Below are 17,136 nucleotides of genomic sequence, written 5' to 3'. Positions count from 1 at the left end.
TGATATCATTTAATGATGTACTAATTTAATTATATGCATCAAATAATACTAAATAATTCAATATTCAATATTGTTCGAATAATCACACAATAATTTAATAATATAATATCATACTAACAAGGGACATGTCACAACTGTCCGGAACCGATTTGATTCTCCTTGAAATATGTTGTTAAATACACAAATCTAAAAGACACGTATTTTTTTATACGTGCGCAATTTGAGTTTTAAGGGGTGAAACACCCCTTTAAAGAATAACGGTATTTTTCTTTAGGATCAAATATCTGCTAAACTATAAGAGATATAAAGAAAAAACGTACAACAAATTTTAATGGCTTGAAGAGTACTTTAAAGTTATATGAACAAAAATTTTTTTTTTTTTTTTTTTTTTTAAAAAACCCTCACCACCTAATTTTTTTTTTCAAAATTAAAAATTTTGTTTTACCTAATTTAAAGCTTATTTTTTTCCAAATTCAACCATGTGTAATAAAGTTATGTTACGAAATATCATTTTCGAAAATTAATTATAAACGCTCCCGTATATACGCTCATCCGTGCTATGTGCGTAAGTAATTACCGTCGAACAATAAAATATATAAAAATGTTTTTGTATAATTCTTATTTATGTTTTCTATGTATTTATAACTGCGTATTGTGTATATTTAGATTTAAAAAAAATTTTTAAATATAATTAATAAGAATTTTTTAAATATACCCCCTGCTTTCTTATTATTTCTTTAATATTTAATTTCTTCTATAAAAATTAAAAACAATTATATTTTATAATAAAATTATTTTTTAATTGAATCTTGCGAATACCAATGTCGCAATATTTGGCATAAACAAATTTTATATCTTACGTTAAATGAATCATAAGATAAGATTATGTGTACGTGTTCCAGATAAGTTATAATTTTTACAATAAAATCTTTAATACGTTAAAATAAATAATAAAATAAGATTATGTGATGACGTATTTCTGATAAGTTAATATAAATTGTTCATGTAGCAGCATAATTCTCACAGTCGGTGTAGTCTTTTCGTTGTAATAATATCTGTGTAAACTGTTCTTTTATTGCAATAGAAAGCAAAATATAACATCTTTGAATATGATTATCAATCCGCTTAACGTTGTTAGACTTTTATTGGTGTCAATAAATTCAATATATTTAACAGAAACGCCAGTAACTGAAGCAGAAGTGGAATTAAAGGAAAACATTAAAAAAATATTACTGGATAGCGTTTTTCATTATAATGGGGTGGAAGTAACGGAAGAAATATATCTCGATTATGAAGAACCTTATAAATTACATAGTTTTGAAATAATTGAAGATGACGAAGAAGCATGGCATGAAGATAGTTTAAATTCTCATCCTCATTGTTCAAATGATGATACAAATTTTGATAGTTCTTATAAAAGACGAGCTGTTGAGTATTGGCGATTTCGGGACACTGATGAAAACAGTAATGACAGAAAAAGGAATCGTCCTCTAAGAGTAGTACAAAATAAATTTAGAAGAGTTTCATCTGAACGTCAGTTAAGGCGATGGGAAGAACAAATACAATCAGGTGGAAGTCGTACAGAAAAATTATCTTACATCTCCAAATTTACACATGATAAATTTACTAATATTACATTTGAACAATGAGGATGAGAATTTAAACTATCTTCATGCCATGCTTCTTCGTCATCTTCAATTATTTCAAAACTATGTAATTTATAAGGTTCTTCATAATCGAGATATATTTCTTCCGTTACTTCCACCCCATTATAATGAAAAACGCTATCCAGTAATATTTTTTTAATGTTTTCCTTTAATTCCACTTCTGCTTCAGTTACTGGCGTTTCTGTTAAATATATTGAATTTATTGACACCAATAAAAGTCTAACAACGTTAAGCGGATTGATAATCATATTCAAAGATGTTATATTTTGCTTTCTATTGCAATAAAAGAACAGTTTACACAGATATTATTACAACGAAAAGACTACACCGACTGTGAGAATTATGCTGCTACATGAACAATTTATATTAACTTATCAGAAATACGTCATCACATAATCTTATTTTATTATTTATTTTAACGTATTAAAGATTTTATTGTAAAAATTATAACTTATCTGGAACACGTACACATAATCTTATCTTATGATTCATTTAACGTAAGATATAAAATTTGTTTATGCCAAATATTGCGACATTGGTATTCGCAAGATTCAATTAAAAAATAATTTTATTATAAAATATAATTGTTTTTAATTTTTATAGAAGAAATTAAATATTAAAGAAATAATAAGAAAGCAGGGGGTATATTTAAAAAATTCTTATTAATTATATTTAAAAATTTTTTTTTAAATCTAAATATACACAATACGCAGTTATAAATACATAGAAAACATAAATAAGAATTATACAAAAACATTTTTTATATATTTTATTGTTCGACGGTAATTACTTACGCACATAGCACGGATGAGCGTATATACGGGAGCGTTTATAATTAATTTTCGAAAATGATATTTCGTAACATAACTTTATTACACATGGTTGAATTTGGAAAAAAATAAGCTTTAAATTAGGTAAAACAAAATTTTTAATTTTGAAAAAAAAAATTAGGTGGTGAGGGTTTTTTAAAAAAAAAAAAAAAAAAAAAATTTTTGTTCATATAACTTTAAAGTACTCTTCAAGCCATTAAAATTTGTTGTACGTTTTTTCTTTATATCTCTTATAGTTTAGCAGATATTTGATCCTAAAGAAAAATACCGTTATTCTTTAAAGGGGTGTTTCACCCCTTAAAACTCAAATTGCGCACGTATAAAAAAATACGTGTCTTTTAGATTTGTGTATTTAACAACATATTTCAAGGAGAATCAAGAATAAATGAAATAATATTGGCGAAGTAATTTACAGTAAAATTCTATTTTCAATACTTATTAATTATGCGTTGAAACAGTATCTAGAAAAAAAGAGTATATTATTTTTCTTAAAAAATCGCTTTTCTCTGTTGAAATTATCTATTGAAATATCAAGTACTAGAAGTGCATCTTGATTCGTTCCTCGAAGATTCTGTATGCACAGAACGCACCTTGAAGAGTGCAGGTGCAACAGGTCGATGACTCGCATCAAGTGCACGATGACTCGCATGAATCATTTCAATCGTCAGAGTCGATCTTCAAGAAAAATTTGTAATACTCTTACAAATGTCATTGCGCGGCAAGAATTTATCTCCTCGTGTCATTTTTATAACATTCAGAGAGATACGGATTTTATAATAAGTGTCTGGTAATGATCGACAAGTTGTTTTTGCAACATCTTGCATAATACAACTCTATCGCACGGACATCCAAGATGCGCGTGACGAATTCATGTAGCAATGACGCAGAAACTAGAATAGAGACGCTAGAATCATGCAAATAACATGTGATGAAAAACAACATAAATATATACATTAAGAATTTTAAAATATATAAGACATTATAATCACTGTAATTAACGATGATAATGACAAATATAAAATTGTAATTACATTTATAAAATGTTTATGAAAATAAGGAAAATAAGGGAATTGTTATATTCGATTAGAGAAATATTTTCTTTTTTACATGGTATATATTACATTCCATTTTGATACATAAATATATAATGGCAGTTCCAACAGTATAGTATGAGTATAATAATAATATTCGTGGTCTAAAAGAGGAAACTATTTCTTAGACAGATTTCACAGTAAAAATGCGAGAAGAATATTTATATCTAATTGAAAAACCGATTGTATTACGCACGTGAAGGCCATGTCCAGTTATTTCGAATCCATTATTCATTAACTCGCATAAATCGAAATTTCAGACAATCGAAGTTACATTTAGAACCACCTCTCCGCATAAACGTTCAACTAATCAATTTTTTCTACAGGAACACTACAATAAAAATTATTCGAAAAACGTCTTGACAATATTATCCGGAGATCATTTTTAGTCTAAAAATAAGTATAAAGTAAAACATTGTTTTACATATAATTCTATATGCAATCTTTTATGGAATTCTTTGTGCATTATCAATTTTTTTCCAGCACAATTCAAGCTTTTAAAGAAAAAATATAATTAACCATAATCTTAAAATAATATTATAATTATATGTAATTATTAACATGATTATATACTAACAGATTTTTTGGGAATTTTTACAAAATAGGATCAAGCGAAGCAATTAATCGATGAAATAATAAATTTCCAATATTAAGACTAATAATAAACTTTAATTTTGTGCAATTGCAGTTAATTTATATTTAATTAATTAAATATTCATCTTTTATATATTTTTGTAACAAATTCTGTTCTTGATAAAACTTTATTCGATTGTTTCAATTACTTCACTTGAAGTTAATCTAAATGATGTAAATTAAAATTATTACAAAAATACTGATAACGTCACCTTGAATATTCGTAAACTCTTTCTCCTTCTTCTCTTTCTTTCTACTCGTATCTTACTATTGATATTTTCATTTTGTTTTTCATTCTTTTTTTTTCAAATTCTACTTTTACATCTTCAAATTTTGTCACTTCTCAGATAAAAGCTTTGATTAGAAATGTCAACAACGTCGTTATTATGAGAACATTGGTCTCGATCTTCATGAAACTGGCAGAATTGAATCTGCCGATTCTGGGTGTCGTGCTCGTGTAATCTTTGTGGTCCATATGATCTCTATGATCATGCATCGTCGTGGGATAAATCGAAGACGATGTTGATGCGCAAACCGTATCCATGACAAGTTCTTCGACCGATGCCGTGAGTATCCTAAAGTTATAGTCGTGCACGTCCAATTGCGAATACATGAAGAGGGGCAATTTGTCCGAAAGAACCCACAGATTGCCATTTCGATCGATCTGCCGAGGTAAAAATGCAATATAACGCGAGCAAAATTCAATTTAATGACAAACGTCAAAAATTATTATGGCTATAAAATTAGAGTTTCATTAATAGCTTTTATATTTGCATAATAGATCATAATCTTACGAGCAAATAAGAATGCAAAAGGAGCAAGAAAATTGTATTTACTCAATTATTGTTTAATCAATTAATTAATTTAATAATAACAAATGGTGACATAAAATATTAAAATTTGCATTTGCAAAATATATAAATATAAATAATTTAATGAAACGACATAGAAAAACAAATTTTTAGACGACTAATCAATAATGATGATCACAATTCGATAAATTCGCGATTACCTTGAGATCGTTGGGGAAAATCATGGTCACGTTATCCTGGTATACGTAACCTTGCTGTTGTACAAAGAATTTATTTTGCGGCCTCCAGCAAGCGATGGTGTTTAGATTGGTGAGCGCGTAGAAGAGAATTCCGGTTTTCGGATCGAGGAAGCTGACGCTGCTCTGGCCATTGGGACCACGCGAGCCCAATGTTTGAAATTCGTGAGACGTTTCTGTGACATGTGTGTAAAATAAGTTAAAGTCTGGATAAACGCCTCATGTAGTTTGTCCTTCACACGTACAAGAAAATGACTGGTTCTTGAAAGTCTTTACAACCTCTTTTCGCCCGAAGGTCGAGACAATCCTTGAATGTTTAAGAGCTCGAAAATCAAGTTTTCAAGTAAATAATAAAAAGAATGTATCTTCATAATTAAAATATGTTTTTATAACTTTAATTCGAATTGTAATAAATATATTAATAAAATAAATTAGGAAGCAACAATCCCAGTAATTAATCATTATTTCGATTGGAAAATATGAGAAAGGTTTAGTTTGGATTTTCAAATATTTACATCAAAGTAGATTTAAACAAACAAATCACTGATACGCGAAATAAAATTCTTGCGAGGATTGCTCAATATTATTAAGAAACGGTTTAAAGTCCAAACACGATGGATAATTTTCAAGGTCCTTGTTACGACTAATTACGCAGAAGATAAATATATATGAGAACCAAAATAAGAACTTGCTCATTATCGCAACGCGATGCATGTTAGACGAAGGATTAGGCTGTTATTGTGTCACTTTTCCACGCAAACATAATTCCTTTCAAACATACCCGCAGCACCGACACGCTGAGGATCGCGCAGCAATCTCGTAGTGACAGAAAATTCCATGCCACTGGAGAGTGGATGATAATACATGGTGCTATATCCGTCACCAGTCGGCGCAAGAGCCATCCCGAACAAACCATCGTTCCATTGGAACGATATTCCCGACACCTTGAACTCGCCGCCCTGAGAAAGAGACAATTCACCGTTCGAACTCGCCATAAAACTCTGCTCACAACGATCCAACAAATCCAAGAAGCTCTTCATAATTTGTTCTCTTAAGAAAAAGCATCCCAGCAAACACAATATATAAATGTTATATACTCAAGCATGTTACATGTAACGTATATGTTAGTTGTAATTTCCCACTCATAGATGTAACATTTTTAATATTACATATATTACATTGTAGTTATATTGTCATTATATCCCAAGATAGCACTGACTTATCAATACATCAATGTGCTATTTGGTATATAATTACAATATAACTACAATGTAATATATGTTATATTAAAATGTTACATCTATGAGTGGGAAATTACAATTAACATGGATGTTACATGTAACGTTATATTACCTGTTATATTCCGTTTTATTATAGCAATGTAACAATTATATATCGGTGTTTGCTGGGATCTCTCTCAATTTAATTGACAGCCAACTAACGTAGAAAATGATTGACGTTAACAAGATAATAAAAAGCTACCGAAATAATTAAGTATTATTTAGCTGTTGGATCGAATTGCCTCACACTTTCCGAAGCTTCACCTACCATCGGATCCGGATGGAAGGAGTGATGTTTGACGAGCCAAGAGGAATGCAGGCTCCAGGAGTACACGACAAGCCCTGGTCCGCCAAGATCGCCCAGGTAGCCGTACGAGTCCTCGCACGAGTAATCCTCGACGGCGATATTGGCGAACAGGGAATCGGGAGTCCTCTGGTCCGTCGGTATCACGTGTTTGCGCAGCATGCGATCGGTTGTCAGATCGTAGATGATCAGCGCCGGCGGCGCCTGCTGCTCGGGGCTGCCCAGGATGTCCGTGAGTCCTGTGTCCAGGACCCACAGCCGATTGCAACGATCGGCACGCACCCGAAACGTCGAGACGATCTCAGGCACCCCAGCAGCACCGTATTGATGAGCCTCCCAGGACGGGTAAGGAATTAGAGGTGGCGATTCGCGGGTGTCTAAAAACCAACGAACCGATGATATATTTAATCCCCGGAGGTAGAGAAGAGCTGATCCTTGCAAATTTGTTTCTTTGTATTTAAACTTTTCTTGATTTAGAATTTTCGTATATTTGGAGCTACACAGAGAGAATTTTGTCTTAGAATTTACTCTGAAAATCATGGTATTGGAAGAATTTTATGAGTTTCTCTGATTAATATTTACCACGATAAAAAATATTATTATGTATTATGGTAGATATTTATTCAGAGAAATTCTTATATATAAAATTCTTCTAATACCATATATTATCCCGCGATTCTCTCTGTATTTTATATTCATTAATTTATAGTTAAATATATAAATCAATAATTAATGGAAATAAAATCCTGGTTTAGCAGAAAGTCGAAAGAATAAAACAGTTAATAAGAAACATAGCTAACAAAAAAATAAAAATAATTATTTTATAATATATATATTTAATAAATATTTATTTTTCAGTCTTTTTGCGAATGAATCTTTCAAGGGAGAGGGAAAGAAGAAATTAATCACCGTTAAGTCTAATATAATTGAGACTAGCGGCGACTCCTTGTCTCCATCTCGGCACAGTGATGAAGATCCGGTCGCCAGCCACTTCTAGACCCAAAGGCAAATTGTCCTCCTGCTTGTAATCCGGGAATAATCTTTTGGTGTCATCGCTCGGCCAATTGTAATCGATTTGCTTCCAGCGATAGGCGACCCGCAGTCTGCCGATCGCGCCGTCCAACAGGACGATCAGAAGCGCGATGACGATGATCGATGACGTTCGGTACCGCATTGTCTGATATAAAAATATCGATTTATCTCGTTATATCTCTATAAGAAGTGTCGAGAACTTTTAGAATGAGATGTTTTATAATTCGATGACAAATTCTCGAAAAATACCGGAAAGAGAATTAATTTTTTATACAAAAAAATTATGTAAATTTCTCAAAATTAATTTGTTAAATATATTTTATTTTAACAACTAAACATTAAATTTTTATTGCAATCGTGTGGATTTTAAATAACATTTAAGCTCGCGAATTACTGAAAGATTTATATGTTACTGTGCTTTTTATTGCATTTTATTTAATTTTATATAAGTTTTAAAGAAAATCGTGAGAGAATTGCGTATAAGAGGGGGTGTAGATTATCGCATATTATATTTCCAACTGGTTTTTCCTTGAAAGGCGGTGGCCTTCGTAGTAACTACGGTTCGCCAATTAATTAATACACACGCGTGATTCTATTGCAAAATCGCGGAAAATATGGTCTGTCTCTGTCTCTCGTTCACGTGAGAAGTATGTCGCGAGACGAAAATACATAACTTATGAATAATTCATAATAGTATTATTTAATTCGCGTTTACTATCTACTTCACATTCATCTATTTAATATTCATTTTCTTGACTCACTCTATCAAAACTAAGGTTTATATAATAAATGAGCTTGTTTAAATTATTTTACGATATGCGATTTTTTTGTGAAACTAAGATTTTTAAATATTGATAGAACATTTTATTATATATTATATTATATCTTTTATTACATTTATTTCTGTTTGGTTTTGTTCGAGTTTAAAATTTAATTATTTATTCAACTTATTATTTAAGATTTGATTCGTGCGTGTTAATGTTAGTTTTACTTTTTTTTCACGTTAAAAATCCTTTATTATTCTGACAGCGGATCGGTAATCTCACATATGTTTCGCAAGTGTCTCAACTCTTTTCAATGATGTAACGGGTCGTGGAAACAACGGTACTCATGATGGTACCTATAGAAATTGGGAAGTCTCCAAGTTGCGAGGTAGATTATGAAAGAGTAACAAGAACTGTATACCGAAGCACGACTATTGAAGAAACTTCTGTGACGCAGATCGTACAATTTATTTATAGTTTAATCTTCATCAAATTCCAACTGTTTCAATATTACGTAAAGTGTTATCAAAATCTTAAACCCGATTATTAAAAGGAAAGTTTAAAATAAGAGTAGAATCTAACATTTCTCTCTCACAAAATATTAAACAAAGATTGTTAGATTTCAATTACACAATTTATGTTATTTAAACAATTAAATAATATGATTAGTTAAGAATCAAATTTAATTTCTGATGAAATAAGATCGACTTGAAGTAAAAGAAACGAAAAGCCTAATTATTTTAGAAATTATAAAAATATTTATAAATTTTTAATCACTTGAAGATAGGATATGCTTTGATATAGTTTAATTGCAGGAAAATTTGAATCAGATTAATTAAAGGAGCGCGTAATAATTTTTTAATAAACCTATTTGTCCCCAATAACTCCATTTCAAAATTAATCTTACAATTAGAAATAGTGTCGATTCAAAAAGTGATTAAATCTTTTTTGAAGTTTGTTACCGTCTTATCTGTCAAGGTATATCTTCAACATTAATATGCATAAAAGAAAAAAAGATTATTCGATGATAAAACGCGTATAAAATGATTTAAACCCGGACATGACATTTATACTCGAGAAACTGACAATTCACTACCGTTGTTGTATTTGCCATCATCGAGTGACGGGGATCTTCGAAGGTCACTATTAGAAAATAGCCCGTACCGGTTTACGTAGCTCATCATTTGTAATTTTAAATAACATTACATACTTATATAATAACAGAGAATAAATAGATAGCTATTGTCATCGAAAATCGTTCAAGCTTATCATTTTCAACATTCTTTTCTAGGTTTGAATATTTTTGCATAGAGTCAGGTTTAAAATTAAAATAGATTTTTAAAAATTAATAATAAGTTCAAAAATAAAAATCTAATTACTAAAATTAAATTTTATGTGAAATTAATGTAAATTTAGAAATTATAAATTAATATAAGTAATATAAATTCTTTCACAACAAATAAATATAAATTATTAACAATTGTCAATTTTTATTATAAGCTGCTATTGATATATTTGTAATATCTAAATTCATATATAAAAAAATTTCGTAAAATAACGCCATATACTCGTTCGATAAAATAATGCATTTTAATCTAGGCGAAATTACTCGTATTCCATCAAGAATACGAATTCGATGCCCTTTCTCTCTTCGAGAGAATGCAATTTTGTTTTAGTGGAACGCGGCTTAAATCACCGAGACAGATTTTCTATGTTTAACAAGCGGCTAATAGCACGTAACACGGTTAACGGAAAAATAGAAAGCAATCAATTTTTTTGACCGCTTTATACTCAACCCGTTAAATGAGACAGCAACAGCACAGTCTTTTATACTGAATATAATATATATAATTCTACACGTACATACATTATTTCATGTTATACTGTACTCAATGTTATATGTAATGTTTTAATTTGCATAATTATTATACTTATATTCATTCAACCATTCACCTACGATCCGATACTTCCGAATATCAAATTTATATTTACTCGATAAAAAATAATTGCATCATTTCATTATTTTTTTCAAACCAAATTTTTTTCAATATTAGTTTAATATTAATTCAGATTTATTTATACATTTTATATTCTAAATTATTATTAAATAATAAATCAATTTATTATTTTTTTTATTGTATTTCGATAAACAATCGCGGGCTTTTCGATTATCGCAGATTACTTTCTTCGAGAAAACTCGCGCGTATCGAACAGCGGTTTCACGTCGCTTGAATTTCCTTCAAATCACACGCGCAATTTCTGTCTTGAATAGAAAGCACGTCAACGATGCACGTATGCACTATAATAGTATCCCCTTGTAAGGTAAAATATTCGCGATAAAGTTTTCTGTCAAGTCACAAGAGTTTCCCCGAGAAACTGCATATTTCTGCATGTTTTGCACCGAACAAAAACGAGCGACTTTGCAGACTCGTATTCTGAACTCTAGACACGCTGCTCCTAATTAATACTAATTTACGCCGATTAAGCGTGTCCCATTTTCCAAAGGAAATAGAGCCGATCCAAAAAATAAAGAAAAAAATCCATCGCACGGAAATCAAATAATTCAGCGTTTCCCAAACTTTTTTCCGCGGCCCAGTTATTTTTTTACTTCTCCTTCGTGACCCACTCAAATTTTTTATCGCCTATACTAGTTTATAGATCAAATAAAACCGAATTATGAAACATTTACTTTTACAACAATGCAAAATGTAAAGAAATTAAAACCAAATAATTTATTAGTGAGAAACTGAACTTGAATTATTACTTATATTTTTTTAGACAACCTGGTATTTTGCTTTCGCACCCCGGTACCGGATCGCGACTCATCACCATTTGGGAAACGCTGAAATAATTCATCTAATTACTTTTAGTTTTCATTCGATTTATTTGCAAATATAATTTTTTTATAAAATCATGTTAGCTTTTCTAAATGACATTTTAATTGAGTGTTTAAACAACGTTTAGAACCCCCATTGTTCCAACTATCTTTACACGTTTATTTAACGATGCTTTACGCGCGTTTTACAGTCATTTTACGAGTACTCAATGTTTCAGTAATTTTATTCTAATGGGTATTTTGAAGAGCATTCGCGAACATGAGTGTAAGACTAATGAAAATGATGTTCGAAGATTATTAAATGATTTACACTGAATCTGCTTAATTCTGGATCGCACAGCACAGTTCGACTTCTCGCAGCGCGACAGGTCGGACCTCGCGCGCCGGTTAAGCGCGACAAACTGGGATTTGGTCGGCGTGGCGACCTGGCCGTAGCCGCGGTAGCTTTTCCCCTAGGTACATACGCTGTACGGTACCGTTGCAGATCCGGTCGACAAACCTGCCGGCCACGTCGATTCATCGCGACAATCGCGCGGAAAGAGACGAGAAACGCGAGCGATGTCGCGAGATCTGTTGAGATAGACTCTAATGGAGTCCGTAGAAAAATTATATAAATAATAATATCCCTTATCTCGGATATATAACGACACCTTTCCATGGAAATTCTATTGTTCTATAGCTAACGAACGGGGACGCTGACAAGAACGACCGCAAAAAAGTCAGTCGAACGATGATGCGGACAAATGATATAACTGTATAAATAAATAGAAATTATATATTCAGTCTTTTTAAGATATCTGATAAATGATAAATAAATAAATAAATATCTAATTAGTTGTAGTTAATAAAGAGTAATAGAACATATAAATGATAAATTGCCTCTGACATATCTGTTAAATATCTTTTTAGAATAAAAATTGGGAATTTCTGGAATAATGTTCAAGTTGAAGAAAAATATATAACAATTAAAAATACTTCTCCATAAATAATATTGATAATATCCAATTTATTTAAAAATTGCAATTAATGATGGATTTAGAAATAATGTATATGTATAATATACAAAATATATTCCTCTTTTTCTGTCATATTTTGTAATATATTATAAAAAATTTTTAAATATTGCCGTAAACGCATAAGTAGTATACTTTATATATATTTAATGCATACTATGATTAATTTATTAATTTTAATTATTAATTATTAATAATTATCATTCTAAAAATAGTCACTTAGTACAAGTAGATTTTTTAAAAAATGATTACACCTTTCTTTAATTAATTTGATAGTCACAAAACAATCTTGTAATTGAATTATTAAAACATACCTAATCTTCAAGTGATTAAAAAAATTAATTTTGTAAATTATATTTCTAAAATAATCCAAACTTCTCATTTACTTCACTTCAAGAGTCAATCGTAATTCGCCAGAATTAAAATTCAGGATTCTTAATAATTATTATTTAAATTCTTTTATATTAATAATTTTTTTAATTTACTGCTTTATTTTATTCGAGAAAAAACGAATTACAATTTAAATTGTTTGCTTCTAAAATCTCAATCAAAGAGCTATTATATTTATTTCTTCCTCAATCATCCTGCTGCCACGTTTGATTATTTAATAAAAAAAAATGCTAGGATAAATAATGAAAGAACGAATAGAATTAAGACAGACGCGCGAACAGATGTGCGATTCAAGAAAGTCTCCAGATGCGAATCACAATACCGTGATCTTCTCATCCGGGTGAGCGAATCCGCGAACGATTATCCAAGAATACAATGAAGAAAACGTCATCGCCGTCGTGCGATTAGCGTGTTATTTGCATTTTGAAGCGAGCTGGAGGCTCGAATCTACGAGGCGAGAGTATATAAGCGAAAACGAGAATTGCCTCTCCCGGGCATTTTTCTAGTCTCTCCTATCATGCAATCTCTTTCTGCTTGTGCCGCTATGAGAGTGTTACGCGTTTTCGAGGTCGATTGGTAGGTAGGTAGGTAGGTAGGTGCATTACACCTAGCTTTCACTTTCGTGATTTCCAGTGCCGTATAATCGTCATTCTGTGTCTCTCTGTCACTTCGTAGAGTGTTAGTAGACATTTAAATTGAAGAAAAATCATTTAAATGAAAAAGAAAAGATGCCACGTTAGATTTAATCTTAATCAGTTTGTCTTCGGTTGGGATTTGCTATTATAATTCTATGCTAGAAATAATTTGAATTCAATCAATATTGTCTGAATCTCATTTTCATCAGATAAAAAAATCCGAGTCCTTGAATAAAATTCTGATGTCACATTTCCGATTTAGAAAATTTACAAAATATTACTTGAAAATATATCATTTGACTTGACTATTCTATATCATTATATTACATCATTACATCATATTAAAAATGAGAAAATTTATAATATTACAAAAAATGAATAATGTCGATTTTGGACGATCTCTTTTCCGTGTATGAAAAAAATAGATTTTACCTGAAGATTTCTGACTTCTTTCTCCGAGATGATTCCTGCGAGATGGAACGTTCGATACGATCCTGATGATTAGCTCGTCCTGCCGTTCACCGGTGATCGATTGGTTCACCTATTCACCTGAATCTGCCTTGTGAATTCCAAGACCTTGCTCGTGCTCTTCCTTTCGCGAGTTCTTTGTTTACTGATCTCATTCGAGCTTTTATTTTATTCTCATTTGATTAGTAGCTCTAATAAAGATTAAACCTAGTATTTCTAATTTCATCTTTGTCGCAGAATGCGACTCAATTAGTCTGAAAAATCCGAAATTTCAAAGTGGACCATGAAATTCTTATCAGTGATATCCGGGAAATTCGCGACCGCTATTCGAAACGTATATAATTATACGATTTCTTGTTGGTAAAAAAAAACTGATAACATCAACCGCAATTACGTCATTATTTATGCGGATAACCGGTTTGCTTCGCACGACGGCAGATAAATATTAATCAAAACTGAAAAGCAATTCTGTCTTCTTCTCGCAGCCATATAATTAATGCTGTCAATGTCGTCGCATTATTCGGATAATTATCGCAATCGAGTAGTCTACGCGAAATATATCGTTGCGAAGTTAAAAGCATCGTTTTACACTCGTTACGAAACAGAGCGGAATAAACCAAGATGATAAATCAAGCTACGCTCAATTAATTATATAAATAAAAACATTGATAACAGGAAAGTATATAGTCCAGAAGGAAAAGGCACTTCAAGGATGTAATTAAAGTTGAATGAAAAGAATTACGCGACGAATTTTTTGTGTAAGAAAACGTCGAAAAAAAATTCGAATAATTTAAAGAGAGATTTGAACGATTATTAAAAATATCAATTGTTCCCGGAGAAAGTCGGAAAACACGACTTCCGTCAATGTAGTACATCGCGCGACGACAAAATTGCAGAAAGCAACTCTCATACGATCGCTTTTATTCGCGTTTATCGAGCAGTTTACGAGCAGACGATTGCGATATGCGAATATCGTTGTACAACATAATACTAGATATAATACCAGATATCATTCACGCGATCGATGGGTACCGCATAATCGCGGTCGTTGACCTCCGACGTCATTACGTAGGGCGTGCGCGCACTGAAAAAATTACCGGATGTCTATTTAACCGCAGCTTTCGGGCCCGCATCGAGGTGTACGTATGTTTAACGATTATATACGTACGTGCAATCGCAGGGGCTGTTTCAAAAAAAAAAAAAAAAAGAGAAAATTTATTTCGCGCCACGAAATCGACCGATCGATCCGAGGAGACTTTCTCGACGAAGCGACTATTATTGTTCGCAGAAAGGGCAACGCGACGTTTGAACTTTCGAACTATGCCATCGGCATTCGCAGGTGCGCCCGAACGATTCGCTCTCTTGCCTCTAGACGTCCTCCTTCGATCGTGATATTAATTTCCGATTAAAGAGTTAAATTTATTATTTTCTGAAACTCTTGTCCTAAATCGATATTTAATATACGTAAATTATGGAGATTTAGAAAAAGTTGGAAAATAATTTCTTCGATTGCAACATTATTTAACTATTTCATCAATTTGTATGTCTTTAATTGTTTCACATATAATTTTTTTATTTATCATATTTCCAATTATTTAATTTCTTCGTGACTATAATTAAATTTCTATGTAGAGTAAATAAAATTTGCGACATATAACTGAAAATTAATATCGGAAATGAGCGAAATTATAATATTCCATAAATTTTTCGTAATCGCGGAGATTATTTTCTCTCGAGAAAGGAAAGGAAATGAACGCGAAAGCGATGAGAAACTACGCTTCATAGAAAGTTACTGGTGAACCAGTTTTCGCAGAGATAAATCTATTTAAGTTATATCAAGTCGAGTTATCACAGAGAGAACGATCTTTTTCCCGAAGCTCCGTAACAATTCCATGTGCGAACTACTGCAGACTATACGTAATAAATATTTTTATCTGTGTGACGATAGACCAGAGTCATTGGAAATTCAATTCTTGTAATTATGAGTCTGATGTAACTCGTCCAATTTAATTCGATTTCCTTAACCATAAATGCAATCATTATATGACAAATGTATACACATTTAATTTTTTTCACATTAGATTAAATTAAATTTTCCAATTTTAATGCAATTTTATAGCATTTAATTCACTTTTCTTAATTATAAAAATAATTCGATTCTTCACATGGAATTTTCTTTTAGAATTTACCTTGAAAATCATGGTAATTATAGGACGATATTGTAGTATCAGAAGAATTTTATATAAGAATTTAATTTTTCTAATTAATATTTATCACAATAAAAAATATTAATATGTAGATAGTCAAATTAATGGAACATATTTTATATCTTACTGTGGTAGATATTAATATTTTTTATTGTAAATATTTAATCCGAGGAACTTATAAAATTCTTCCAATACCATACTGTCCCACGATTACGATGATTTTGAGAAGAAATTCTAAAAGAAAATTCTGTCTGTGTATAAAACATGAAAAATACTGTAGATCACTTTTATTGCTTTCAGGATTAAGTATACGGCTAAAATAAAATAGATAAGCGTTGTCACAATCGAAGCCACAGCCAGATTTTTTTCTAATCTTTTTTTTCGATTAATTTTTTTCTTCTATATTTTTCAATCGATTATGGATCTTCCCGATTGCACGACTTTGATTGTGACAAAATCGCTACGATGATTCGACACTCTCGTTTTCGAATGACTTTATTTAATCAATCTGAATGGATACACACATTCGTGTCACTTTTCGCTACTTTCTTTTATCCCTCTCTTTCCTTCCTCGATCATTATTGTCCGTTCTGCTCGTACGCAGTCGGCTGAAAACAACAAGGTTGTAGAAGGATAGAAGCTACGTCTAGTGTACCCGCGTTCGGTCCTCGCTTCGGAAATAAAGCGCCGGCAAAAACGAGATCGCCTTCCTCTTGAAACACGATCGATCGATCGCGTTCGCGAAAAATCGGTCTCGCTTTCTTGCGAGGCGCCGTTTTCTTTTTAGCGCGCCTTAAAGGTTCTTTTCAGCGGTGTTAAGACGGCGTGTAGTCGACGCCCTAATTGTCGTTGTGTTCATTAAGCGATAGTCACTAAGCCACGTCTAATTAAACATCGTAACCGCCTCGTCGATGCGCGTCGTTAAGTCGTTAAGTCGA

The 17,136-nt window shown here is 31.4% G+C and overlaps 1 protein-coding gene across 2 annotated transcripts; it reads right to left on the bottom strand.

Annotated features, from left to right (window-relative positions):
- Positions 1–3,591: 3,591 nt before the first annotated feature.
- Positions 3,592–16,612, bottom strand: yellow-b (L-dopachrome tautomerase yellow-b). Of its 2 annotated transcripts, none has more exons than XM_085482863.1 (6): positions 13,956–16,612; positions 7,763–8,030; positions 6,818–7,230; positions 6,051–6,228; positions 5,234–5,445; positions 3,592–4,885 (listed from the first exon to the last, which is right to left on the bottom strand). In XM_085482863.1, exons 2-6 carry the CDS (start codon positions 8,025–8,027, stop codon positions 4,565–4,567), a joined length of 1,389 nt encoding a protein of 462 aa, XP_085338989.1. In that variant the 5' UTR covers positions 8,028–8,030; positions 13,956–16,612; the 3' UTR covers positions 3,592–4,564. The 2 variants fall into 2 exon arrangements, with proteins under 2 accessions (XP_085338989.1, XP_085338990.1); XM_085482864.1 differs by lacking the exon at positions 13,956–16,612 and adding an exon at positions 11,796–11,906.
- Positions 16,613–17,136: the final 524 nt, after the last annotated feature.

Source organism: Nylanderia fulva, unplaced genomic scaffold (genome assembly GCF_048542155.1).
Source record: "Nylanderia fulva isolate GAGA-0341 unplaced genomic scaffold, ASM4854215v1 Scaffold22, whole genome shotgun sequence".
In the NCBI taxonomy this organism is placed as follows: domain Eukaryota; kingdom Metazoa; phylum Arthropoda; class Insecta; order Hymenoptera; family Formicidae; genus Nylanderia; species Nylanderia fulva.
This window is presented reverse-complemented; position numbering and strand designations above follow the sequence as displayed.